The following is a 25,654-nucleotide window of genomic DNA, read 5'->3' on the forward strand; positions in this document are numbered from 1 at the left end:
GGGTGGGGAGGGGAAGGAGGAAGGGGGAAGAAGATGGAGGGAGAAAGAGAATTGGAGAAGTAGAGAAAAGGGAAAAAAAAAAGCAACGAGAACATGGAGTGGAAAATGGATGAGGAAATTATGTACAGCTACAACAGTGTATTGACGAGTTGTGGAGCCTGTTGGAACACACCACCCCCGGAGCAAGGCGGTAACAGAGACCACAGAGGCGGGACCTGTAGCCTTCTGCCAGCTTCAGATCCTAAGGTTCCCTTAACCAAGGACTTTTATTGGTCTTGTACAAGGAAGTAAGATAGAAACTATAACTCCAGACAATATTTTGTTCTCTGAGGAGAGCTGAACAGTAAACAGCTTACAAAAACCTAAGTCTACGCCCAGACTCTTACACAGTTTAATGGTGGAAGAAGCCCACACCCAGAATACAAGTCTGAGTTCCATCGAGCCAGGATTGCTTGATTTTTCCACGAAACTTTCAGCATTTTGGGAGTGTATGGGGAGAAGACATTCCAAACTCCCAGTCCTTTTGGGGTCTGACAAGTTGGATTTTTGGATTCTCAGAGATGAATATATATTTATATGCTTTCTTTTTCTTTGTTTTCTTTGGGGGGGGGAGGGTTGCCTATACTGGAGCTTGAACTTAAGGCCTGAATGCTATCCCTGAACTTTTTTGCTTAAGATTAACAGTCCACCACCTGAGCCATAGCTCCACTTTTAGCTTCTTGCTGATTAACTGGAGATAAGCATTTTATAGACTTTCCTGCCTAAGCTGTCTTAGAACCATAAAGAGAGGCTGGGAATGTGGCTTGGTGGTAGAGTGCTTGCCTAGCATGCACGAAGCCCTGGATTCCGTTCCTAAGAACCACATAAATAGGAAACGTGGGAAGTGGCACTGTGGCTCAAGTGGTAGAGTGCTAGCATTAAGCAAAAGAAGCTCAGGGACAGTGTCCAGACCCTGAGTTCCCAGAAGTCTGTGTGCTTTCTTGCTGTCTGATAACAAGTTTCTTCTTTTCCTGTCACTTTCCCAGTCACACTGTGTTCCAGCAGATTTGTAATGTACTTAGTTCATCATAAAATATGTTGAGATGGATCATAATAGACCCAAGGATGACAGGCTACATCACCCAGTAATTTTGTATTTGGAAGTTGATATAATAATGAAGAAGATCCTGTTTATTTGTACTGTCGGGGTTTTTTTTGGGGGGGGTTGTTTGTTTTTCCTTTGGTGCTAGGGATGAAAGCTAGGGCGTCATCCATGCTAGGCACATGTTCATTTGCTTAGCTTCCAGGCTATACTTTTGTAATGGAAAAAAGAGGATGTATGCATTAGTACTGCATATAACGGTATCTATAGACTTTCTTGTCGTTAGTTGTAGGTCTTGAGCTCAGGGCCTGGGCACTGCCTCTGAGCATTTTTGCTCAAGGCTAGTACTCTACCACTTTGAGGCACAGAGCCACTTTCTGGTTTTCTGATGGTTAATTGGAAATAAGAGTCTCACAGACTTTCCTGTCCAGGCTAACTTTGAACCCTAAATCTCCAGACCTCAGCCTCCTGAGTAGCTAGGATTCCAGACATGTGCCACCAGTATGTAGGTAGTAGGTTTAACATTTACAGAGGTTTCTCAGTCAGCTTTACATTCACAGAGGGAATCCATGGTAAATTCTGCTTAATGTTTAAAGCGCAAGTGAGAGCCAAGCCTATAGTCAATACCACATGCCTCATCATCTGTCCAACATTCTTCCGTGCTCAAGTGCACTTAGTAGGAGTCTTATCAAATTCAGATTTGCCCTTCTTTCCACTGTATATCTTCTCAAGGAACTAAAAAAAAAAGACCCTTCATTAGATTGCCAAATAAAAACTGTACAATTGTATAATCCATCTCACACTCAGACATACAATTATACCCTAGACAAGTTGAAACCTGACTATGAGAGATGTTGATTGGGCTGGGAATGTGGCTTAGTGGTAGAGTGCTTGCCTAGCATGCATGAATACCACATAAACAGAAAATGCCAGAAGTGGTGCTTTGGCTTAAGTGGTAGAGCACTAGTTTGAGAAAGCCCAAGGAACAGTGGTGAGACCCTGAGTTCAAACCCCAGCAAAGACAAAGAAAGAGAGAGGGGGGAGATTGGTCCTTAGACAACATCTGCATTGTATATCTCTCCTGTAAAACGTGTAATGCTATACCGCATCAGAATTACTGATTGGATCTACACTGAACCTGTTCCCTAGTCCAGCCCAGCTCGGCTCACCCCATTCTCAGGCTGCCGGTCTTTGCCATTAAAGGCCAGGGATCCAGCTGGATAGCACGAGGGATGAGCTGTGAGCAATGAACACAATTAGGGTGAGAAAGAAAATGATCACTTATAAACTTAAGTAATCAGGGTATATAGTTTGTGATGTGTACGCAGATGTGTGTGTCATACTGATTGTAACGTGTGTGTGTGTGTGTGTGTGCGTGTGTGTGTGTGTGTCCCAGTGCCAGAGCCTGAACAACTCAGAGATCTATGCTCTCTCTCAGCTTTCTTCCTCCTGACCGGCACTCCATCACTTCGGCCATGAGACCATCACTTTGCTAGTTAGTTGGAGATAGCTACTCAAAGATGTTTTTTAGGGCCGGGAGTTTGGCCTAGTGGTTAAAGTACTTGCCTAGCATGCATGAAGACCCGGGTTCGATTCCTCAGTACCACATACATAGAAAAAAGCCAGAAGTGGTGCTGAGGCTCAAGTGGTAGAGCGCTAGCCTTGAGAAAATCCAAGGACAGTGCTCAGGCCCTGAGCTCAAGCCCAGGACTGGCAAAAAAAAAAAAAAAAAAAAAAAAGACGTTTTTTAACCTGGGCTGGCTTTGAATCCTCTAATTTTTGCTTCCTAGGATTACAAGCATGAGCCACTGTGACCTGGCTTATATCCCTTATCCATAAAATAGAGGCTGTAGGAAGTAAGAAGTAAGGGACAAAATATTGTAGGATTTGGAGTGACCTGTGTCCACGGAGGGCTCAGGTATGGAGAGAGGCATCATCTGTGTGTTAATGCAGCTGAACTGGACAGTCAAGATGTCAGCAAGCTGCTTCTGCCCCAGATTAATGTGTCAACAGAATGAGCTAAACTGACATGGGGAAAGAAGAGATATTTTTGCCCTGAGTGTTAAAGTAGAAATACGAAACAATAATACTAAGAATAAATATATGTATATATTACTTAATGACGTATGCATATACTATATATCCAAGTGTGTGAACAATTACGTAATAACACATGGTGTATTCACTGGGCACCAGTGGCTCATGCCTCTAATTCTAGCTACTTGCGTGTCTGAGAATAGGAGGATCGTGGTTTGAGACCAGCCTGGATATAAAAGTTTGTAAGACCCCTTTCTCCAGGATGGGAGCTCTGCTGCCATTTTGCACCCTGATGGTCCCAGTGAGAGGCAGAGTGCCACGGGGGTGGGGAAGGCTGGACCTTTACTGGACAAGTGAAGGAAGCAGAAGACAGAGGACAGAATGGAAGAGAGGGGCAAAGGCAAATCCCTAAAGTGAAGCTTTCTCCTGTCTCTTCCCACTGGAGGCAGAGCTCATGCTACTGATATAAAATTGCAGATCCCAAGCACTTTCGCCTGACCCAAGCCACAACCATTTGTTCTTAGACCCGAAAATAAAGGCAATATGAAGATTTTAGGAGCGTTCAAAACAGTTAAGTAAAAGTCAGGATTTGCAAGGCACGTGCCCCCACCATGGCTTCCTTTCACATTGGTCCCTCCAATGGCAAATAAATCCAAGCAAAGTGAATCAAATAGCAGCTGGAAGACAACACCTCTGACAATGGAAACCACCAGGCAGAAGTTTTTATTCTAGACTAGATGGTCCATCTTGAATGAGAAGCCAAATTTGTAGAACATTTGCCATCCCTGTCTGGGAAAAGCCTGATCTTTCCTTCATGGTGGTGTGTCTGCGTGGATGCCAGGGAGCTAGGTGCTCTGATGTGGTCAGGTACTAACCCTTTCTCATCAGCAACCACTCCCACCCCCAACAGCGCCTCCTAAGAGGATTTAAAAAAAAAAAAAGGCTTACCCTGGGCATCTTGTAGCCTCTGTTTATGATAAAATCCTTAAAGGCAATGGTTCCATAAAGGTGTGCCAGTAACTCTTCCTGAAAGAGAAAGTTAAAGAACATTTATAAAGTATTTCATTTTAACTCACTTCCTTGGCCAGGCATGGGTACAGACCCATAATTCCACCTCTTGCAAAGGTAAAGCAGGAGGATCATCAGTTCGGGGTCAGCCTGAGCAACAGTGAGACTCTGTATCCTGAAGGAGAGGTGGGAGGAGGAGGGGGAAGGGGAGAGAAGTGGTGAGAGGCGTGGAGAGGGAGAGAGAGGGTTGGAAAGGGACAGGAGGAGAGTGTGTGTGTGTGTGTGTGTGTGTGTGTGTGTGTGTGTGTGTGTGTGTGTGTGTTGTGACTGAGGTAACTATATTTGCTTTAGATTGAGTCAGGGAGGGTACCTCTTCTCCCCTCCTATTTGGGGTTGAGGCAAATTAAATTATGTTGTCTGTCTCCATGCTTCAGACTGTTTGCTTTTAGCCATGCTCTCCTTTCTCTTACTCAGAGCTTAAACTGCTTTCCGCCCTGTCCAGTGCTATTTGGGTTGGCTGTTTGATTCAGCAGGGTTGGGTATTCTGGTTTCTCATGGAAAACATCTCAGTGTTCCCAGAAGGTAAACTTCCAGGCTTTTCTTTAACTTTTACGGAATACTCTTCCCCCATCCCCAAAGACCCTCTGCTCCTACTGTTCTAGTCTTCCTAAAAGCATTGGGCTTCTCTGTTAGACCCCACCAACACCAAACCTTATTGCCTCTCCTTACTAGAGCATTCCCCTGCTGAGCCCTGGGACCACACCTGTCATTCTAGCTACTCAGGAGGCTGAGATTTGAGAATAGTGGTTCAAAGCTAGCCTGGGCAGAAAAGTCCATGATACTCTAAGCACCATAAAAGCCAAATGTGGAGCTGTGGTTCAAGTGGTAGAGCAATGGCCTTGAGCAAAACCTCTGGGAGAGGACCCTGGCCCTGAGTTCAAGCCTCAGAACTGGAACAACAAAAAAAGTTGTTCAAGCTGCCATGTGCCTCTTAGCCCACTGCAACATGGAGCAAGGCAGTAATGGAGACAAGACCATGGGACTGAGATCTGGTGTCGCCTTCCACCAGCTTCATATCCCAAGGGTCCATTAACCATGGTTTTTATTGGTTTCATATAGGGAAATGTGTGCAGACAGTAAGGCATAAACCTCAACAAGTGATAATATTTGATATACAAGTGGTAGAGGATCTCTTCATCTTGGGAATGAGACCTAAACAGTAAACAGCTTATAATTTGCATCAACTTTAGTCTACCCACAATTCCCAGGCAGTTTAAGGTAAAATTAGCCCATACCCTGAATAAAACTGAATTCCTAGCCAGGTGCTGGCGGCTCACACCTATAATCCTAAACTACTCAGGATGCTGAGATCTGAGGATCATAGTTCAACACCAGCCCAGGCACAAAAGTCCCTGAAACTCTTATCTCTAATTAACCACCAGAAACCCAGAGTGGCTCTGTGGATCAAAATGAAAGAGCATCACCTTGAGCTGAAGAGCTCAGGAATAGCACCCAGGCTCAGAGCTCAAGTCCTAGCACTGACAAAAAAGGGGAAGGGGGAAGAAAAGAGAAGAAAGAAAAAGAATTCCTATTAAGCCAGGACTGATTGACCTTTCCAGGAAACTCTCAGTGTTCTGAGCATATGTTGGAAGAAAGCCTTCTAATCTCTCAATCCTCTCGGGTCTCACAGTTCGGCTTTTTGAGCTCTCACAAAAAGTAAAGCTGCACTGGGCACGGTGGCTCATACCTGTAATCCTAGCTACTCAGGAGGTTTAGATCTGAGGAATGAGGTTCAAAGTCAGCCCAGGCACAAAAGGACCTGAGACTCTTATCTCCAATTAACCTCTAGAAAACAGGAAGTGGGGCTTGGTAACCTTGAGCTGAAGAGCTCAGGGACAGTGTCCAGGCTGAGTTTAAGCCCCATGACCCACACAGAAAAGTAAGGCTGTTGGGGCTGGGAGTTTGGCCTAGTGGTAGAGTGCTTGCCTAGCATGCACGAAGACCCAAGTTCAATTCCTTGGTACCACATACATAGAAAAAAGCCAGAAGTGGTGTTGAGGTTCAAGTGGTAGAGCTCTAGCCTTGAGAAAGTCCAGGGACAGTGCTCAGGCCCTGAGCTCAAGCCCAGGACTGGCAAAAAAAAAAAAAAAAAAAAAAGTAAGGCTGCAAGTTTGAGAGGAAATGGTTCACAAACATGGTGATCTGATACCCAGGCCTGTCCCCCTTCCCACTGCACAGAAACTGGTACACACATCTTTCTATCATCCACTATCTCTATAGATCCCAGTAAAACCCTGATGTTGCACCTCCTTATTGGCCCTTACCTTGTTCCTGTGTTAGCCAATTTTGTTTTTTCTGTATCCAGTCTATAAAATGACAAGTGACAGCTTACCACAGGGCAGATCTATTAAACCATAAGGTCTAGATGATAAGATATGAACACTTCAAAACAGGATGGCCTTTAATATCCTGACTGTAAGAAAACTGAGTTATGAGGGTATTCAAATCAAGAAAGAGCAGAAAGCAAACTCAAAGACCAACAGGTTTCTGGGGGTTTTTTTGTTGTTGTTGTTTTTTGTTTTTGGTAGGTCGTGGAGGCTAAATGCTGTCCCTAAGCTCTTTTGCTCAAGGCTAGCATTCTACCATTTTTGAGCCACAGCTACACTTCCAGTTTATTGGAGATAAGGTTCTCATGGACTTTCCTGCCTAGGCTGGCACCAACAGACTAAAGCTAAAAGCTTGAGAGGGATACCCAAATCTTCTAGTCTGGAGAGACAATGATGGCTCTTATAACTGAAGTTTCAGTGGGTGCGGTGGCTCACACCTGTAATCCTAGCTACTCAGGAGACTGAGATATGAGGATCGAGGTGCAAAGCCAGCCCGGGCACTAAAATCTGAGAGACTCATATCTCCAATTAACCACTAGAAAACCAGAAGTGGCTCCAGAAGTAGGATGGTAGTCTTGAGCTGAAGAGCGCAGGGATAGCGCCCAGGCCAAGTCCAAGCCCCATGACTGACAAAAGAAAAACAAAAAACAAAAAAACAACAGTGGTCTCCTTTTGTTTGAAGTCAGGCAGGCAGGGGTCTGGGGTAGTTTAATCACAGAAAGAGGGGCAGGTTGGAAACAGGAAGGGGACCTTAGTGCAGAGTTCGAATCTTGAGTTGTAGGGAAGCATCTGTTTTTAGCAGACATGTCAACAAACAGTGGCACCCTCATTTCACAGGTTATCTCTTTTACAAGTGCAGAACCAGCTTGGGAACTGGGTGGAGGGCGGGGTAGCAGATGATTCCAATTCAGCAGGGCACCTGCCGTTTTATGGCTATCAGAGGGAAATGTGAGGGTTTTGTTTGAGTCATTTCCTATCATTTATGATGGCACAGGACCAACAACGTGAGGATCAAGACTCACTGGAGTCCATGCAGACCATGCAGCCAAGATAGCTGAGACCCCATCAATTCAATGTGTGACTCTGCCATGAGCTGGAGTCACCTGTCCTTATGGTTGTCTAGAGTTACATGGGGGAAAAAAAGAGCAGCATTTTATTATTGGGCTGGTTTTGATGCTCCTCCTCTGCTGCTATATTGACTGTTGTGTCTCTCTGTTTCAGCAGCATGGCTCCTCCTCTGCAGACACAACTAGAGCTGATTATGATCTCCAAAGGATGCCACCTCTTCCAGGAGGTTCTCCTGGATCATCCAGCACCCCGGATCTCTGCTGTCCCCATAGACAAAGAGCAGGTCTCAAATCTAGGCTTAGGAGATAAACCAGTCGGAAGTAGCCATTCCCTGACAGGTTTCAGCCCTTGACTGGGCAAAGATAGGGATTGTGCGGCCTAAATTAATTTCAAAGTTTTGATAAACTTCAGTAAAAAGTTAGTTTTACGCAGCCTCATTTTGTAAAGTTATGAAAAATCCCCAACTGCCTCTTCTCAAGAGAACTGCAAGATGCCCCATCAATTGTTGACTCAGAGAGCTCGCAAGGACATTCAAAGGTCATCTCTAGGACAGCAGCCGTGTTCCACCGCTAGCAAGGACACCTAAAACGAAACTTCTGCGGGTAGACAATAACATCAGAACCGATAAGAAACTGAGGAATGTCTCTATGTAAAAGTTAACTAAAACATGAGGCTGTGAGAATGAAAACTAAAGCTTGTTTCTTCTGTACTATAAAAGCTGTGCTAATTCTGTACTCGAAGCCTCCAAGTGTCACTGATTTCTAAGGCGCGGAGAACCAAGCTCGAGCTTGCTAATAGATGGCTCTTTGTTGCTTGCATTGGTCGTGGTCTCTGGTGGTCTTTCAGGGGGGATTTTGAACATTGGGCATAACAGTAACAATTAGCCAAGAATGATGGAGAAATACAAAGGAAAGCTAAAATGGAGGATGGGATCACAAGGGCTCTGGGTGAAAACATTGCTTCTGTCTTTTTCTGCTTATTTGGTACTGAGGACTCAAACCCATAGTTTCAGGCATGGAAGACAAGCACACTACCTAAACCACATTCCCAGCCCCACTTTAGTACTCTATTCCCTAAAGACTAATGATTTAAGCAGCACTGGTGGCTCTTGCCTGTAGTCCTAGCTACTCAGGAGGTTGAGATCTGAGGATCTAGGCTCAAGGCTAGCCTAGGCAGAAAAGTTTCCAGAGACTCTTATTTCCAATTAACCACTCATAAAAGAAAGTGGAGCTGAAATGGTAAAGCATTAGCCTTGAGCAAAACAGTTCAGGAACAGTGCCTGGGCCAAAAAAAAAAAAAAAAGATAAAAGATAAAAGATTTACTTCACTTTAGCCTAAGTGGGTGGGGAAAATAGCCCCAAAACAACAGGTCTTTAACTTACCTGCCCAGATCAGGAAACCATTGCCTAAAGGCCTAAGAAAAGTCAGGAAACATCTTGGTACAGTGGCTCTGCCCCCTGGCTGGTCCTGAGGGGGATCTTAATGTTCTAAGCCCCTTACACTTGAGTGGAAGCGTGTGAAGTAAAAGTCTTTCATCCTAGAGATGACTTGCTTTCAGTTTATTGAAATCTTCTTTTCCTAATAAACTTTGCTATCACTTTGTTTTTGGTTTTGTTTTGCTTTCTGCCACTTCAGGAGCTTGAACTCTGGGCTGGGGTGCTGTCCCTGAGCAATTCAGCTCAAAGCACCACTTCCAGTTTTCTGGTGGTTAACTGTAGGTAAGTGTCTCATGGACTTTCATGCCCAGTCTGGTTCAGCCTCCTGAACCCTGGGGCCAGGAGTTTGGTCAGACAGCGCTTGCCGAGTATGCACAAAGACCCAGGTTCAATTTCTTGGTTCTACATACAGAGGGGGGAAAAGCCAGAAATGTTACTGTGCCTCAAGTGATAGAGCTCTAACTTTGAGAATGCCCAAGGACAGTGCCTAGGCCCTGAGTTCACAGTTCAAAGCCAGTACGGGCACTAAAGACTGTGAGACTCGTATCTCCAATTAACTACTAGAAAAAGGGAAGTGGAGCTGAGGCTCAAGGGATAGAGTGGTATCCTTGAGCTGAAGAGCTCAGGGACAGCGCCCAGGTCCAGAGTTCAAGCCCCATGACCCCTCTCTCCACCCACCAAAAAAAGAGAGAACTTCTGAGAGAGAGGGGAAAGAAGAGAGACAGAAAAGGAGAGAGAAGGGAAAGAAGAAAGAAGAGAGAGAGGGGAGAAAGAGAAAGAGAGGAGAATAGGGAGGGAGAAGAGAGAGTAGGAGGAAGGAAAAGGGGAGGAAGAAAGAGAGAGAGGAAAACAGAGGAGGAAGGGAGACAATTCACAATTGAAACTGAATTCTTTGACAGTTATCTCTTGCTGATGGAAAATAAGATTCCCACTAATCACCCTCACACTATGTGAGTGACTATGACATCCTAAGCACTGAGATGATCCTGCCAGCTCACCTGCCCTTGAACAAGTATCCATGGAATGGCAAAAGTGCCATGAGTGGCAATCTCAGCTTTAGAGACACAGTTTGGGGCTGAGAGCATAGCCTAACAGTAGAGTGCTCACCTAACTTGCACAAAGCCCCTGGCTTCATTCCTCAGTACCATATACACAGAAAAAGCTGAAAATGGCTCTGTGGCTCAAGTGGTGGAGTGCTAGCCTTGAGCAAGAAATGTCCAAAGATAGTGCCCAGAACTGATGAAAGAAAGAAAGGAAGGAAGGAAGGAAGGAAGGAAGGAAGGAAGGAAGAAAGAAAGAAAGAAAGAAAGAAAGAAAGAAAGAAAGAAAAGAAGGAAGAAAGAAAGACCGCATTGGCTCACGCCTGTAATTCTAGCTACTCAGGAGGCTGAGATCTGAGGATCAAGATTCAAAGCCAGCCTGGGCACAAAAGGACCTGAGACTCTTATCTCCAATTAACCTCTAGAAAATGGGAGGTGGGGCTTGGCTCAAGGGTAGGGTGGTAGCCTTGACCTGAAGAGTTCAGGGATAAGGCCCAGACCCAGGGGTAGGGCAGTAGCCTTGGGCTAAAGAGCTCAGGGACAATGCCCAGACTGAGTCCAAGCCCCTTCCCCCCCCCCACACACCCCAAAAAGAAAGACACAGAGCTTACCAGGAAACCAGATTTTCAGTCCTGCTGATTATTCCTCCCCGACATTCACTTACCATGTTTCTGAGTTCATTATGCACTTTAGAAGACTTGAGGAGCCATTATCACCCCAGAGATGATGGGTGGGACACAGAGGCCAGTCCTCAGTTCAGACAATCAACCCTAGCATACATACACACCTGCTTCTCCAGCTCCTTTCTAAGCTGCTCCTCTCCAGCCTTGCAGGAGACTTTGGGGTCCAGCAAGGGTTCAGCTGCTCTTTGTTTTTTCCACAAGTGAGTGTGCAGGTACCAGGCTCCATAGCGCATCTTCACCCACTTTGCTTTAGGAGACTTCTACAGAAAGCAACAAAATTGCAGTGTCCTTACTTGTGTTGTTGTTGTTGATGGTGATGTTGATGTTTTTCTTGATTGGTCATTTCAATAAAAATCTAAGGCCCAGCTTATGCAAACAGTTATGCTTATAGTCCCTGTCAAAAAAGGTTATGAGGTTTCCATAGGCTTTGGTTTTGCAAAAAGATACATAATTGCAAAAATAATGCAATGCTCAAGAAGACAGCTTTTGGATGTAAACAGATCAGCCTTCCTTCCCATGGCAGGTTTAGTCCATAGGTGAGATGCTGAAACTCTTCATGAGAGAGTGTCTCCTTATAGCACCAAAGATTAGAATACAACAGCCAGAAATCAGCTACACATCACATACCTCAGCCAATCAAAATATTGACTTATTCAACCTACTCTAGGCCCAGTATTAGACTCTACTTTGTAAGTACACTATTTCCTTTTTCTTCCTTTTTATTTTTCTTCTTTCTGTTTTTGTCAGTCGTGGAGCCTGATCTCAGGACTTGGGTGCTGTCCCTGAGCTCTTTTGCTCAAGGCTGCCACTCTACCACTTTAAGCCATAGCTCCATTTACAGTTTCTCGTGGTTAAATGGAGATAAAAGTCTCATGGGCTCTCCTGCCCAGGCTGGCTTTGTACCGTGATCCTCAGATCCCAGCCTCCTGAGTAGCTAGGGTTTCAGGCATGAGCCACTAGTTCCCAGCTAGTATACTATTTTTGATACATCCATTTGCATCTATTTTGAGAAGAGAGACGAGGATAAGGAACCCTTAGACTTCCTCAATAGCCACCCAGGCTGTAACGAGGGTCTCATGTTGGCCCTTATCCTGATGCTGTGGCCACAGCACCCACAGTTGTCACCTCACGAAGGGGACTTAACTCTTAAAGAAGCCAAGGCTTGGCACAAACATACTTTATTCTCCCAAAGTCTTTATCACCAGTTGCTGATGTCTGTAACCCTAGCTACACAGCCAGCTAGGATCTGAGGATCATGATTTGAAGCCAACCTAGGAAGAAAAGCTCATAAGACTTGTATCTCCACTTAATCACCAAAGAGCTGGAAGTGGAGCTGTGGTGCCAGCCTTGAACAAAAAAGCTAAGCTTTCGTGTCTAGGCCCTGAGTTCTAGCATCAGTACTAGAACACACACACACACGCACGCACGCACGCACACGTGCGTCTTTATTAGAATGGTCCTATCTCAAGCTTGGTGGAATTGCTTGCCTTTCTATGTTCTATGCATATGTGACACTCTTTTGTCATCATTCATCATTTTCCTGGTGACCCCAGAAACTGTCTTGGAGCTTTGTGGGGTTTTCTCCCAACATTTCTGCACACATGGATGCTCACAAGCATTTGATGCATGAATGGATATACAAGACAAAGAGAAATATGCTAAGCTAGAGCAAAGAGTGTTGTTAGAGTTTAGAATAAATTAACATCAATAAGGAAACTTGGAAAAATCTCGGAGTGGAGAAATTAGCCTATGCTCTATGTCTAAAAGCAAATGTTTGGACATCACTGGAGAGGATAGCAACTTCAGAAAGAGAGAACTCACTCAGTACAGCTAAGGTAGCAGGAAAGCTCAGACCTTTAACAAATAAGCAAAGGCGGAGGATCACAGTTCAGAGAATACTATGTAGAGGAGAAAAATTAAGATGGGAATGTGTATTTCCACACGAGGGCCTGAATTGACATCCTACCTACAATATCCAAAAAAGGAAAGAATAAAAACATGGCAAAAAAAAAAAACCAATGGTTTTCAAGAGACCAGACCTCAGAGAACAAAGGCAATCATCCCTCAGGGACAAGCAACAAACAAGGTAAGTGCTATAATTGCAGCCAGCTTGCTACCATAAAAGAGATCCCAGATTATACCCAGAAAAAAGACGCTGGAAAGAGCCCAGGGGATTCTCTGAGTTGAGGAGACAGAATTGGGAGTCCAGGGAGAACTAGCCAGATGATAATATAGCACACGCTAATAGAAAAAAAAGAGCTACCTGCACAGAGTGCATGCCTATAATACCTCTAAGACAGTGACATCCAGGCTATGTACAGAATTGCCTCGATCTTCAGTCACTTAGAAAACACATCACAGTCACAGCCTTTCCTTGTGCAGGGGGCTGCTGAGTGTACACACACACACACACACACACACACACACACACACACACACACACAGCTTGGAGTAGACTGCAGAAGAAGCTGGAAACAGCTCAAGGGCTCTGTGAATAATCAGTTACTGGCCTTCAGTGGCTGGTGGAGGTGGCACAGAATTAGGAGCAGAACTCAGAAATATTTAGGGTTTTAAAGTATCTTAATTTTCTCATTTGGCTCCTTTCTGGAGTCACCTGGGGTTTCTGGAGTTTTTTCTTTTGCTCTGGTTTCTGGAAGAATTCTGTGGACTGTAGGTCACCCCGACCCATGCTCTTGCTCTTCTCTGGCTCCAGGTGACAGGTCTGACAGTCAAGGTCAAATTGTTGCAGGATGAACTCTTCATGGATGTCTGGAATTCCCTGGAAGAGCCACATTGCCAGCACTGAGTACAAATGGCTTCCTCTGTCATGGGATGGGGTGGGAGGGGGAGCAGGTAAGTACTTGGGGTACAAGTACAAGTGATCCTAGCTACTCAGGAAGATGAGCTGTAAGGTTTGAGGCCAGCCCAGGCAAGAAAGTACACAATACCCTTATCTTCAATTAAGTACCAAAAAATCTGAAAATGGAGCTGCGGGTGAAACAGACTGCTAGGGCTGGGAATGTGGTTCAGTGGTGGAGTGCATGCCTAGCATGCATAAAGCCCTGGGTTCAATCATATAAACAGAAAAGGCAGAAGTGGCACTGTGGTTCAAGTGGTAAAGTGCTATCCTCGAGCAGGAAAGCACCCGGTAGCCCTGAGTTTAAGTACCAGGACGGGAACAAAACAAAACAAACAAAAAAGAAGTACTTGGGGACTGGAGTGCATTGTCAATACTCAACAGTCAGTTCAGAGTACGAAGGCACAGTGGGAAGTAATGTCTACTTAATCAGAAGCAAACTCTTTCTCTTGCTTTTCATTAATCATGACATTTTTTATTTGTTTGTGTGTGTGTGTTTGTCTTGTTTGGTTCTGTTTTTGACAGTCCTGGGGCTTGAACTCCGGGCCTGAGCACTATCATTGGTCTTTTTCCTTAAGGCTAGCAATCTACCACTTGAGCCACTTGGCTTTTCTATGTATGTGGTACTGAGGAATCAAACCTGAGTCTTCGTGCATAGTAAGCGAACACTCTACCACTAGGCCAAGATCCTGGCCCAAAACATTTCTATTACAAGTGATGGGAGAGACAACTTCCTTCATGACGCTCATGATTTGACTGTTTTTATTCCAGCATTGTTTTTTGTTTTTGTTTTTTTAATAAAAGCAACTCTGAGTTGGACTTTCAATAGCAGGTTGCCATCTTGCTACTAATTTACCAAAGTTGTAGTCCAGTTGCAGAAGTCTCTGACTCCTTCGTGGACGTTTTTGGTGTGAACACGAGGGCTGTCTTCATGGAGCAAACCCATTACATTTGGCTTTTCTTCATAAAGCCACTGTCCTGAGTGCAGCGTAGAAGCCTTCTTGGAACTAAAAAATCATTATATCACAAAGAATTATAATATGAAATACAATGAATCAAAGTAGATTTCAATCAATATCCTGGGAAAAGGAAATCTTAAAACAACTACTTCTAGCAGCCTCTTAAAAACTTCTACAAAGTATATTTTAATTTTTCACAGATTACATTCTGGTTTGGGGACTTGGGAGGCAAAGCATAGGAGGCTTGAAGGTTAAGGCCCAGCCAGGAGAAAGGTTAGCAAAACCCTATCTCAACAAACCAGTCGGGCATGGCAGTGTGGGTCTGTGACACAGTTGCATGTAAGGCTGTAAAGAAGAAAGACTGTGGTCTAAGGCTGACGACAGGCAAAAACATAAGATTATCTGAAAAGTAAAGCTCAAAAAAAAATGGTGGGGGAGAGTGAGTCATCTAGCAGTATGGCTTAAGTGGTAAAGCACCTGCCTAACAAGTGCAAGGCTCTGAGTTCAAACCTAGAACATAAAAAAGGACCACATTCTCATTATCAGTATTCTAAAGACAAGTACATTATGGTTAGTTATAATAATGAAAACATGGTTAATAGTTAACTGGAGATGAGTCTCCTGGATTTTCATTCCTGGGTTGGCTTCAGACCTTGGTCCTCAGATTTCAGCTTCCTGAGCAGCTAGGATTATAGGGGTAAGTCATCCAGTGCCTCACCTTTGAAACACTGAATCAAGCATTCTTTGTTGAATTTTTAAATTATGGGTACTAGATATTACTACACGATCAGGTAGATGCACAAACTGGTACACTTGAGGTCTCCTAAAGTCTCAAGACAATCTTAACAAATAGGAGACATCTTCGATTTTGTCTCTGAAAGGAAGCCCACACTATTGGGGGAAAATATATATAATATGTATATATATATAATTTTTTTAGTTGGTTATGGGGCTTAAACTCAAGTCAGGGCTCAGGGCCTGGGTCCTGTCCCTGAGCTTTTTTCACTCAAGGCTAGAGCTCTACTGCTTTGAGTCACAGTGCCACTTTACTTCCAGTTTTCTAGTAGTTAATTGAAGATAAGAGTCCTGTCTGGGCTGGCTACAAACTCTGATCATCAGATCTCAGCTTCCTGAGTAGCTAGGATTTACAGGTATGAGTCAACAGCACCCAGCTGATTTTAGTCCACACACACCACCACCCCTGGACTGTAGCAAAGGGTTCCTATTACTATCTCTGTGTTTCCTCTATTTCCCAATGTCCAGTCCATTCTTTCCTGTGAGCATGTCAAATTCATTACACTTCACTATATTAAGCCTCCTCAAATAGTAACTTAAAAAATACGTAGAGCCAGGCACCAGTGGCTCGTGCCTGTCATTTTAGCTACTCAGGAGGCAAAGACTGGATGATCATAGTTCAGACAGGAAAGTCTATGAGACTCTTATCTCCACTAAACTACCAAATAGCAGAGGCTCAGGGACAGTGCCCAGGCTCTGAGTTCAAGATCTATATAACTTGCACACAAACACACACAAATCTTAGATCAATTTGTATGCCAGTATAGTCATAAATTTACCTTTTTTTGCTAGTCCTTGGGCTTGAGCTCAGGGCCTGAGCACTGTCCTTGGGCTTTCTCAAGGCTAGAGCTCTACCACTTAAGCTACAGCACCACTTCCAGCTTTTTCTATGTATGTGGTTCCGAGGAATAGAACCCAGGTCTTTGCGCATGGAAAGCAAACACTCTACCACTGGGCCAGCACTCTACCACTAGTCCAAACTCCTGGCCCCAAGATTTATCTTTTTTTTCACTTAAATATTATTTTATAGTAGTAAAGGAAAATACACCATTTCTAAATTCTGAAATCAGCACAATGGCTAACCTGTAGTCCAATCTACTTAGAAACAGGATATTGAGGGGTTTAGTCAGAACAAGTAAGTAATGGGAGAATTTTGAGCACAGGAATGACACTATTTAAGTCATTTAAAAGATCCTTTCAGTTACTGACAAGTAGACTTGAAAGAGATCAGTAAGGCTGTCCTACTAGAATAATCTAAGCAGAGGATGCTGGTGTCTTGGAATGGACAGAGGTTAGAACTTATGCTTTAAACACAAAACCATTACAATCTATGGCCAGATTGTTCTAAGACAAACTGAAAGAATGGAGTTGTTACTTACTGAGCAAAGGAAGACGGGATAAAAAATAGATTTTTGGGAGATACCAAGGTTTCATTAGGATTGAGCTTGATGGCTAATGTTCGTAATCCCAGCTAAATGCAGAGGTGGAAATTAAGAGGATCACAGTTCAAGGCTATCCTAAATAAAATTTTTGCCAGACCTCCATTCAGCCAACAAAGTTGAACATCATGGCACATGCCTATTATACCAGCTACATGGGAAGTGTAAATAGAAGATTACGGTCTAGGCCAACGCAGGCAAAAATCAAGTTCCCATTCCAAAAATAGCAAAAGCAAAAACAGGCAGGAAGGCTGGCCTTAAGTGGTAAAGCATCTGCTTGACAAGCAGGCCCTAAGCTCATATCCTAGTACTCCCAAGTTTAGGATTTGTCTGATCTGAGCTGCCAGTTCTGTAGTCAAAGATGAATACTGATTCATCCACATATAGGTGGTCCAGACAGGGTCACTGGAATGTGAGCGTATGTACAGACAAGATGATAGAGACCAAAGCATTGTAAGATTTAACGGCAGAGAACAGAGACCAGAAGCAAGACAAAGCAGGAGGAAAAACAACAACAACAACAAAAATGGAAGTTTCAGAAGCCAGATGAAGGTAGTACTATGAGAATTGTGTTCATGTTGTTAATCCACTGAGTATGATGCATGGGGAAAACTGCTTTCGTAATATGGATGTCAACCAAGGCCAAGGCCATTGCAGAGCACTGAGAAAGTGAGGGAGGTTGGAAGGACTGAGGGCTCTGAAAGGGATTTTATTGTAAGACAAGGAGAGACTATGTGATTGAGAAGGGAGGGATTAGCTCATGCTGTGGTAGGCTCATAATGGCTGCCAGAGAGATCAAGTGCTAATCCTTGGAACTCTAAGTGTTTCTTTAGAAAGAGTCTTTGCAGGTGTGTATCAGTTAAAGCTTTTGAGATATGGGGGTGGTGGTGGTGGTGGTGGTGGTGGCTTATTTTGGATTATCTAAATGGGCCTTCAATGAGGTTTCCTCATAGGAGGGAGGCAGAGAAGACTATGAAGACGGAGAAGGCAATGTGAAGACAGAGAATAATACAACGTTGCTGGTCCTGAGGATTGCAGTGCTGTGCCCAGGAATGCTAGCAGTCTCCAGAAGCTGGAGGGAGGATGGCTCTGCCAACTTCAATTTCAGCTTAGTGATACTGATGTCAGCCTTCTGACTTCCAGAGCTGGGACATAATAATTTTTCTGTCATTTGAAGCCAGCAAGTTTGTGTTGTTTGTAGAGCAGTCAAGGGGAACCAACAGAGAATAAAACTTACCATTGTGTAAGTGCACATTTCTGTTGTGACATAATTTGTTAATATATGAATAGTGTCCTCTTTTAAATAGATAGTCCATTCATTTGTAACTTCTTGCCTTAGAGATTTTTGTAGGCTTAACCAAAGAAACTGCCGAAGGTGAAAGAAGGATCACATAAACATGCATGCATATACATAATTATGCTAACATGTTAGATATTGAGTATGCCAGAGATCGTCTCTCTTCCACACCTCGGCTGGAGGCAAAACACAAAAAAATAAACACAAAGCCAAAATGTCTCTCTCTCTTTCTTTCTTTCTCTTTCTTTCTTTCTTTCTTTCTCTTTCTTTCTTTCTTTCTTTCTTTCTTTCTTTTTTTCTTCCTCTCTCTCTCTCTCTCTTTCTTCCTTTCTGTCTTTTCCTGGTCCTGGGGCTTGAACTCAGGCCTGGGTTCTGTCCCTGACTCTCACCTGTGCTCAAGGTTAGTTCTGTCACTTTTATCACAGCCATACTGGAGACTTGGCTGTGGGTTCAAGAAGGTTACTACCTAAAACCCCACAACTATGAACTCTCCTACCTCACCCCTACAGACAGGACTGCAGACTGGACCCCCTAAGGTGGAGGAATAGAGGAACTCATGCTCAGCATTGCTGTCTTGCTCTGCAATGCAAAAAATAAAACTGAAATGAGCATGCCCAGTTGTTCTCCCCAAATTTACCAGTGAGCACACTGAAAGGGTAGGAGTGTCACAACAAAGAGCTCTCCCACCCTAATTCTTGCCAAGCACATATAATTTAGTCTTGTGTGTGTGTGTGTGTGTGTATGCTGATACTGGGGTTTGAACTCAGGCCTCTAGCTCTTACTTGTGTCTTTTGGTTGTTGTTGTTTTTTTTTTTTTGTCGGTCATGGAGCTTAAACTTTGGGCCTGATCATTGTTCCTGAGTTCTTCAGCTCAAGGCTACTGCCCAACCCCTTGAGTCACAGCGCTACTTCCAGTTTTCTAGTGGTTAATTGGAGATAAGAGTCTCACCGACATTAGTACTCAGGCTGGATTTGAACCTTGATCCTCAGATCTCGGCCTCCTGAGTAGCTAGGATTAAGGTAGGCATGAGTCGCTGTGCCTGGCTTACTTTTTGTTGTTGTTTTCTTTTCTTTTGCTTTTTTTTTTTTTAATCAATGCTAGCACTTTACCACTTGAACCACAACTCTACTTCTGGCTTTTCCATGGTTAGTTGGATATGAATTTCACAAACTTTCCTGCCTGGACTGGTTTCAGACTACAATCCTCAGATCTCAGCATCCTGAATAGCTAGGATTAGCGATATGAACACTGGTGCCTGGCAAGCATGTGTAATTTCATATAGTGGATTTCCTCTTAGTCTACCGCCATGTAGATAGATCACATGACCCATGGACCTCTGCAGAGCCCTTCCCCAAAAGCCAGGTGTATAGCCTAGTAGTAGAGTGCCTGCCTTGCATGCACGAAGCCCTGGGTTCCATTCCTCGGTACCACATACACAGAAACGGCCGAAAGTGGTGCTGTGACTCAAGTGGCAGAATGCTAGCCTTGAGGAAGCTCAAGGACAGTGCCCAGCCCTGAGTTTAAGACCTGGGACTGGCAAAAAGAAAAAAGAAAAAGCCCACCAGAGTCCTGCTCCTATCAACTTTCATTCAGGGGGCTACAGTTATACTATTTTCTAACTCACCCTACTCTATAACACCCCCAAAGTTAAGTTTATTTATACCAAGTGCACTTATCAAGGCATTTATACTATTTAAGAACTATGTGTAGTGAGAAAACAAGAATGTGATACAAAAGAAAGATGCTTCTACTAAACACCGGGCTTTGGAAAGTTCCAGAGAAGAGGTTTCCACGGGTGTGTTTTATGTGGGAAAGATTAATAAAAACTCCAGGTATTAAACCTTCAAGGTTTCAGATTAAAAACTAGCAGATGAGCTGGGTGCTGGTAACTCACTCCTATAATCCTAGCTACTCAGGAGGCTGAGACCTAGCATGTAGGGATTCAAAAGCAAGGCCTGCCAGTGAAGTTCCAGAGACCTCATCTCCAAAAGAACCAACAAAAAGCTAGAATGCAGGTATAGCTCAAGTGGTAGAGTACCAGCCAGGAAAGCAGAAAATTGAGACATCAAACCCTACTTCCAGAAAAAGAAAAAACTTCCATGTGAATATACATTATGCTTTCAGATAAATTTAAATGTTTCAATTACTTATGTATCATCTTTTGTATTTCCTTGTATTTTTAATTGTTTGTGATAATACAACCAACTACTGCCAACAAACTACTGTTGAATAATGGGTTTCTCCTATGCATAATTCATGAGATATTCTAAGCTAGTGGAAGAGGCCTTCTACAGTTCCTTTCCTGCCAAACCAGACTGCAAAGAGCACCTGCATTTGCACTGTTTCTAGATAAATCGAATCCATTTAACAGATAACTGCTATTCAGAACAGAACCCCCCACGCTTCTTTCTGTTTTTCTTTAATATCATTCTGAAGATGAGGAGCTCAGAAAAGGAAATTCTAGATTGCTAGCACACAATATCTAGGAGCAAAGCATTAAAAACAGTACTCACAGTCTTGGGTCTATTCGAGTAGGTTTTTTGAAGAGTGCTGTGGGTTCCTTCATTCTTTTCTGAGCATCCTGACAATAAGCCCAAGTTTCCTGCAGCTTCTTCTCAGGATCAAGCACTTCCAAAACTTTTAATAAGAGCTGCAAACAGAAAACAGCTTTACCAAGATGAAGAAATATGGCTAGAAAAGGCACCAGGCTAAAGCAATACAGAACCACTTACTGCTTTGTGTTTCCTTCACAGTGAATCAATATTACCAACTTCATGCCCCACCCTGTCCTGGGCTCTGCCCCTGGACATGAAGTGTCCTGGTTTTTCTGCAGTTCCTCTAAAGAAACACACACACACACACACACACACACTTCTGTGGATTCTGCCAGTCCACCATCTACCCTTTCTCCTGGGAATAAGCACTTCTCCCTCCACCCTCTGGTTTCAATCAACCAAACGTCATCCACAGGCAGACCAGATCTCATAGTCACAGCACTCCTTGGGAATATCTAGGATCATGTCACAGCCATGGAAATTAGGCCATGGAACTTTGCCTCTAGAGGAAGAAGGAGGAGGAGGAGGAGGAGGAGGAGGAGAAGGAGGAGGAGGAGGAGGAGGAGAGGGAGAAGAAGAAGAAGACAAGGAGGAAGAAGAAGAGGAAGAAAAGAGGTGTTCCTTTTCTGCTAGGGTTGCTAAATGAATAGCACTTATTATATGTCAGTACCATTAAACATAGAGGGGGTTGCCTAACCCAGGTGCTGGTGGATCGTATGTGTAGGCTGAGAGCTAAGAACAATGTTCAGAATTACCCTGAGCAAACAAACCTGAGAGATTCCTCTCTCTCTCTCTCTCTCTCTCTCTCTCTCTCTCTCTCTCTCTCTCTCTCTCTCTCTCTCTCTCTCTCTCTCTTTGGTGGGTCACGGGGCTTGAACTCAGCCTGGACATTGTCCCTGACCTCTTCAGCTCAAGGCTACTGCCCTACCCTGCCCCACTTCCCATTTTCTAGAGGTTAATTGGAAATAAGAGTCTCAGGTCCTTCTGTGCCCGGGCTAGCTTTGAACCTTGATCCTCAGATCTCAGCCTCCTGAGTAGCTAGGATTACAGGTGTGAGCCACTGCACTGGGCAAGATTCTAATCTAACATTCAAAAGGGGAGGCGTGGTTCAAGGGTTAGAGTGCCAGCCTTAAGTGAAAAAGCCCAGTGAGAGCAAGAGGTCCTGAATTCAAACCCTAGTACTAGCACACACACACACACACACACACACACACACACACACACACACACACACACACAGTGTCCTGGCATGGAAATGAAAGTCACAGCCTCGTGCCATGTCCACATTCTCTGCCATATGACAGCCATGACCTGCAGGAGGTGTGAAGGAAAGAAAGCCCCAGCTTTCTGGCACTTGGTAGCAAGTCCAGCCATCTTTTCTATATTCTTGTCTTCCACTGATCACTTCATTCATTCATTCAAAACTATTTACTGCTCACACCAGGATTACAGGAGGCCCACATCTGTATCCCAGCTACTCAGGAGGCTGAGATCTGAGAATTACAGTGTGAAGCCAGCCAGTGCAGGAAAGTTTGTGAGACTCTTATCTCCCATCAACCACTCAACTAGAAATGGTACTGTGGCTCAAGGGATAGAATGCTAAACCTGCGTACAAAGAGGCTTAGGGACAGCGTCTAGGCCCTAAGTTCAAGCTCCACAACCAATAAAATAAAATACTGAGGGGCCGGGAGTTTGGCCTAGTGGTAGAGTGCTTGCCTAATATGTACAAAGACCCAGGTTCAATTCCTCGGTACCACATACATAGAAAAAAGCTGGAAGTGGTGCTGAGGCTCAAGTGGTAGAGCTCTAGCCTTGAGAAAGTCCAAGGACAGGGCTCAGGCCCTGAGCTCAAGCCCAGGACTGGCAAAAAAAAAAATTAAAAAAAATAAAATACTGAAAGCCTACAACATATCAGATATTCCAGGGTGGAGAACTTTTTATTTTGCCAGTCCTTGGGCTTGAACTCAAGGCTTGAGCACTGTCCTTGGGCTTTCTCAAGACTAGAGCTCTACCACTTGAGCCACAGTACCACTTTTGGCTTTTTTCTATGTATGTGGTACCTAGGAATCTAATCTGGGTTTGGGGGCATGCTAGGCAAGCACTCTACCACTAGACCAAACTCCCAGCCCCAAGAATGTTTTGTTTTTTGCTGTCAAAAGCCACTATAATATTTGTAACATTATTAATACCAGGCCACACAAAATTATCTGAATTCAAGCAGATGTTCACAAGCAGCCATTGTGAAGCATACTTGTTGGTCTCATAATATACCCAATGATGTCTCCAGCCTCAAACAGTCCTACGGGTAGAGGCTTCCCCCCTCCCCCATGTACACACTTTAACATAGCTAAAGCCTCTCCTTCCCAGAGTTCTTGTCCCAGTGAGGAGGGGTGACAAATGCCCTGATGAGAAGTGGAGGGTGGTGAGGGGCAGAGGAGCAGGTGGAAGGACAGTGGAACTGAATATAGGCTTCTGCAAGGAGTTCACACTTGAGCAAGGCTGAAGGAAGGGAAGAAGACACCAAGCACAGAAGGGCTGCAGGGGTGGGTGGGGAGCTAGGTTGCTAGTTCGCTGCTCTATCCCTTCTGCCCTTCTCCTGAACTCTAATGAAACCTGGGCTTTGTTCAAAGCTTCCATGCTCAACTACATAATTCAATTCCGGACTTGCTGGCTGCTGGTGAAGGTCAAATGTATGAACTGTTGGCTGAGAAAGCTGCAATGAGTTCATTGAAAGAGAGTGATGGCATTTTCTTTGTCCCTATCCTCACAGAATGCCATTTGGAGATTTAGGGACAAGAGACATACACTAAGCTGATCATCAGAAGCCTGGGATGTCCATGTCATGGCAGAACTGCAGCTCACCACAACCTTCACAACTGGATAATTTTCCACATGACCTTCAGGTTCCCCTTGGCTCTGTCCATTAGCCAGTGACTACTCAAGGACACCGCCTCACCCCAGGCTGATGGCAGCTCCCTCCTCTGAAAGAAGATCACACTGTGAAGCATCTTGAGGAGTTTCTGGCTTCCTGAACCTTTGCCAATTCACTGGCTTCGCAGGAAGCAAATGGAGCAACTGAATGGAGCTGCCTATGTTTCCTGGAGACAGGGAAAGCAGGCTGCTCTACATCCCTATGACAGCCCTCACCCTGGGGACATCTCTCCTCCTCATAAACACACCCTCTGCCCCTGGGTCCCTTTGGGCATCCAGAGAGAATGATGTTCAGAGCCCCCGCAGTGCAGCGCCCCCTTCAGGCCAACAGGAGGATTACCTCTGCAGGCAGCGCTTCCTCCAGGTGAGGGTAGAGAGCCAGGGGATGTGTGGCCAGGAGGCCTTCCCTGTCCCCTATCAATTGCTTCTGTGTCTGAGAGGCCAGTGATGGCTTGGAGAACAGGGCTGCTTTTGTGAGCCACTCATGCTGCCCCTTCTTAAGGGCTGATTGGAGAATTTTGGGATGAATCCGAGGCAGAAAGGCTTTCTGGGAGCCCTGAGTGGTGGCCAGACCTTGGTATGGTGAACAAACTTTCTTGAAGTCATCCAGCCCCTCACTCACAAACACCCAGCGCTGGCTGTTCAGCCTGTTGTGCCGTGTGAAAGGCTTGGAAGGCAGGTGTTCTTTGTTCCTAGAAGACAACATGGCAGTCACATGAGATTGGGATTGGGGAGGGGGGCAGATGAGCCACAGGAGGTGAACTGTAAGAAAATGGTAGTCTAGGGATATTCTATATCCATCAGGGCAAACTTGTGGTGTTTTATTAAGAATTATAATAGCTGGCTGAGAATGTGGTTTTGTGGTAGAGTGCTTGCCTAGCAAACCCTGGGTTCAGTTCCTCAATTTTAACTAAGATCATGAGCCACCAGCTCCTCCATCTTAAAGAGTTCTTAATTGCTAACATGAATATAGTATGTACCAGTAACATACCAGTATGTTAACAGGTATACAAGACTCTGGCCTTTAGGCCTCAAAATGACTATAAATCTGATTCATTCTATCCTCCCCATTTCACAGTAGTGAGGTCAAAAAAGACGACTGAATTATCTCAAGTCAGCAGGCAAGCAAGAGAACTGGCCTTCCTAATTATAGCACCCCAACCACTGCTTTGAACTGTCACCAAGTGAGCCACCTTCCACTCTCATGCAGTCAGCAAAAGGAGAAAGCCCCTTGCTCCTGCCTGGTGGCCGTGACACCAACCCTTCCAAGTGGCAGCCAGCATTCCTGGGACCTCAGGCACCCACCCCTCCTCCACACACCCACACATCACCATCATCACCACTACCACCACCTCTACCGAGGGTTCTGCTTGGCTAATGTCACCAGCTGGAAGGCCAAACGTTCCCTCTGCCTTACCCTGGACGGGGAATCCACGAAGCCCACGGAGTCTGAGGGCACAGAGACCAACCCGGAGACAGGTGGGCTGGAGGCAGGATTGCTGAGGCTTAGGCTAAGGCAACCTCCACATCAGACTTGGCTCTGTTTTTCTCTTCTGGCCTGGGGGATTCACCTTTGGTGGGTTGGGGAAACATGAAGGAAGCGTCCCCTGCCAGGGGGAGCGTGGAGCACGGGCCATCTGCCAGCGGGCAGTCCCAGGCGGCAGGGAGCTCTGGCCACCCGGGCTCAGCCCTACCCCAGCCCCGCAGGCCCGATCCCCGCGCCCCCTCGCGGCACCTGCGGGACGCGCCCTGGTGGCCCGCGGGCCTGGCTCACCTGGCCCTGCAGTGGGCGTCCTCCAGCATGGCACGCATGGCCGCCCCAGGCCCGCCGTGGTGCCCGCTGCTGACCACCGCTGCCAGGTCTTAGCGGCTGTGTCTGGGCCGCCTCTCATGTCGCTAGGAGACCGCTCCAGGGGGTGCTGCCCGGGCCTGCCCGATCCTGCCCGCGGCAAGCCAGATGCCCCTGGGGCGATGGGGGAGCGCTTGGCAGGGCCAGGAGAAGGAACCTCTGTTTGACTCTGCAACTCCTACCTTCCAACACCACCACCATAAGCTGCACAGGGCCTTCTGGATTCGATTT

At 45.2% G+C, this 25,654-nt stretch overlaps 1 protein-coding gene across 1 annotated transcript; it reads right to left on the reverse strand.

Moving 5' to 3' along the window:
* Positions 1 to 247: 247 nt before the first annotated feature.
* Fam47e (family with sequence similarity 47 member E) lies at positions 248 to 25,433 on the reverse strand. The gene is made up of 8 exons (XM_090343400.1): positions 25,349 to 25,433; positions 23,915 to 24,266; positions 20,602 to 20,738; positions 14,454 to 14,604; positions 13,355 to 13,519; positions 10,845 to 11,000; positions 4,067 to 4,144; positions 248 to 1,816 (listed from the first exon to the last, which is right to left on the reverse strand). Exons 1-8 carry the CDS (start codon positions 25,384 to 25,386, stop codon positions 1,745 to 1,747), a joined length of 1,149 nt encoding a protein of 382 aa, XP_090199526.1. The 5' UTR covers positions 25,387 to 25,433; the 3' UTR covers positions 248 to 1,744.
* Positions 25,434 to 25,654: the final 221 nt, after the last annotated feature.

The sequence above is a fragment of the Megascapheus bottae genome, chromosome 13, assembly GCF_031878675.1.
Source record: "Megascapheus bottae isolate mThoBot1 chromosome 13, mThoBot2.hap1, whole genome shotgun sequence".
In the NCBI taxonomy this organism is placed as follows: domain Eukaryota; kingdom Metazoa; phylum Chordata; class Mammalia; order Rodentia; family Geomyidae; genus Megascapheus; species Megascapheus bottae.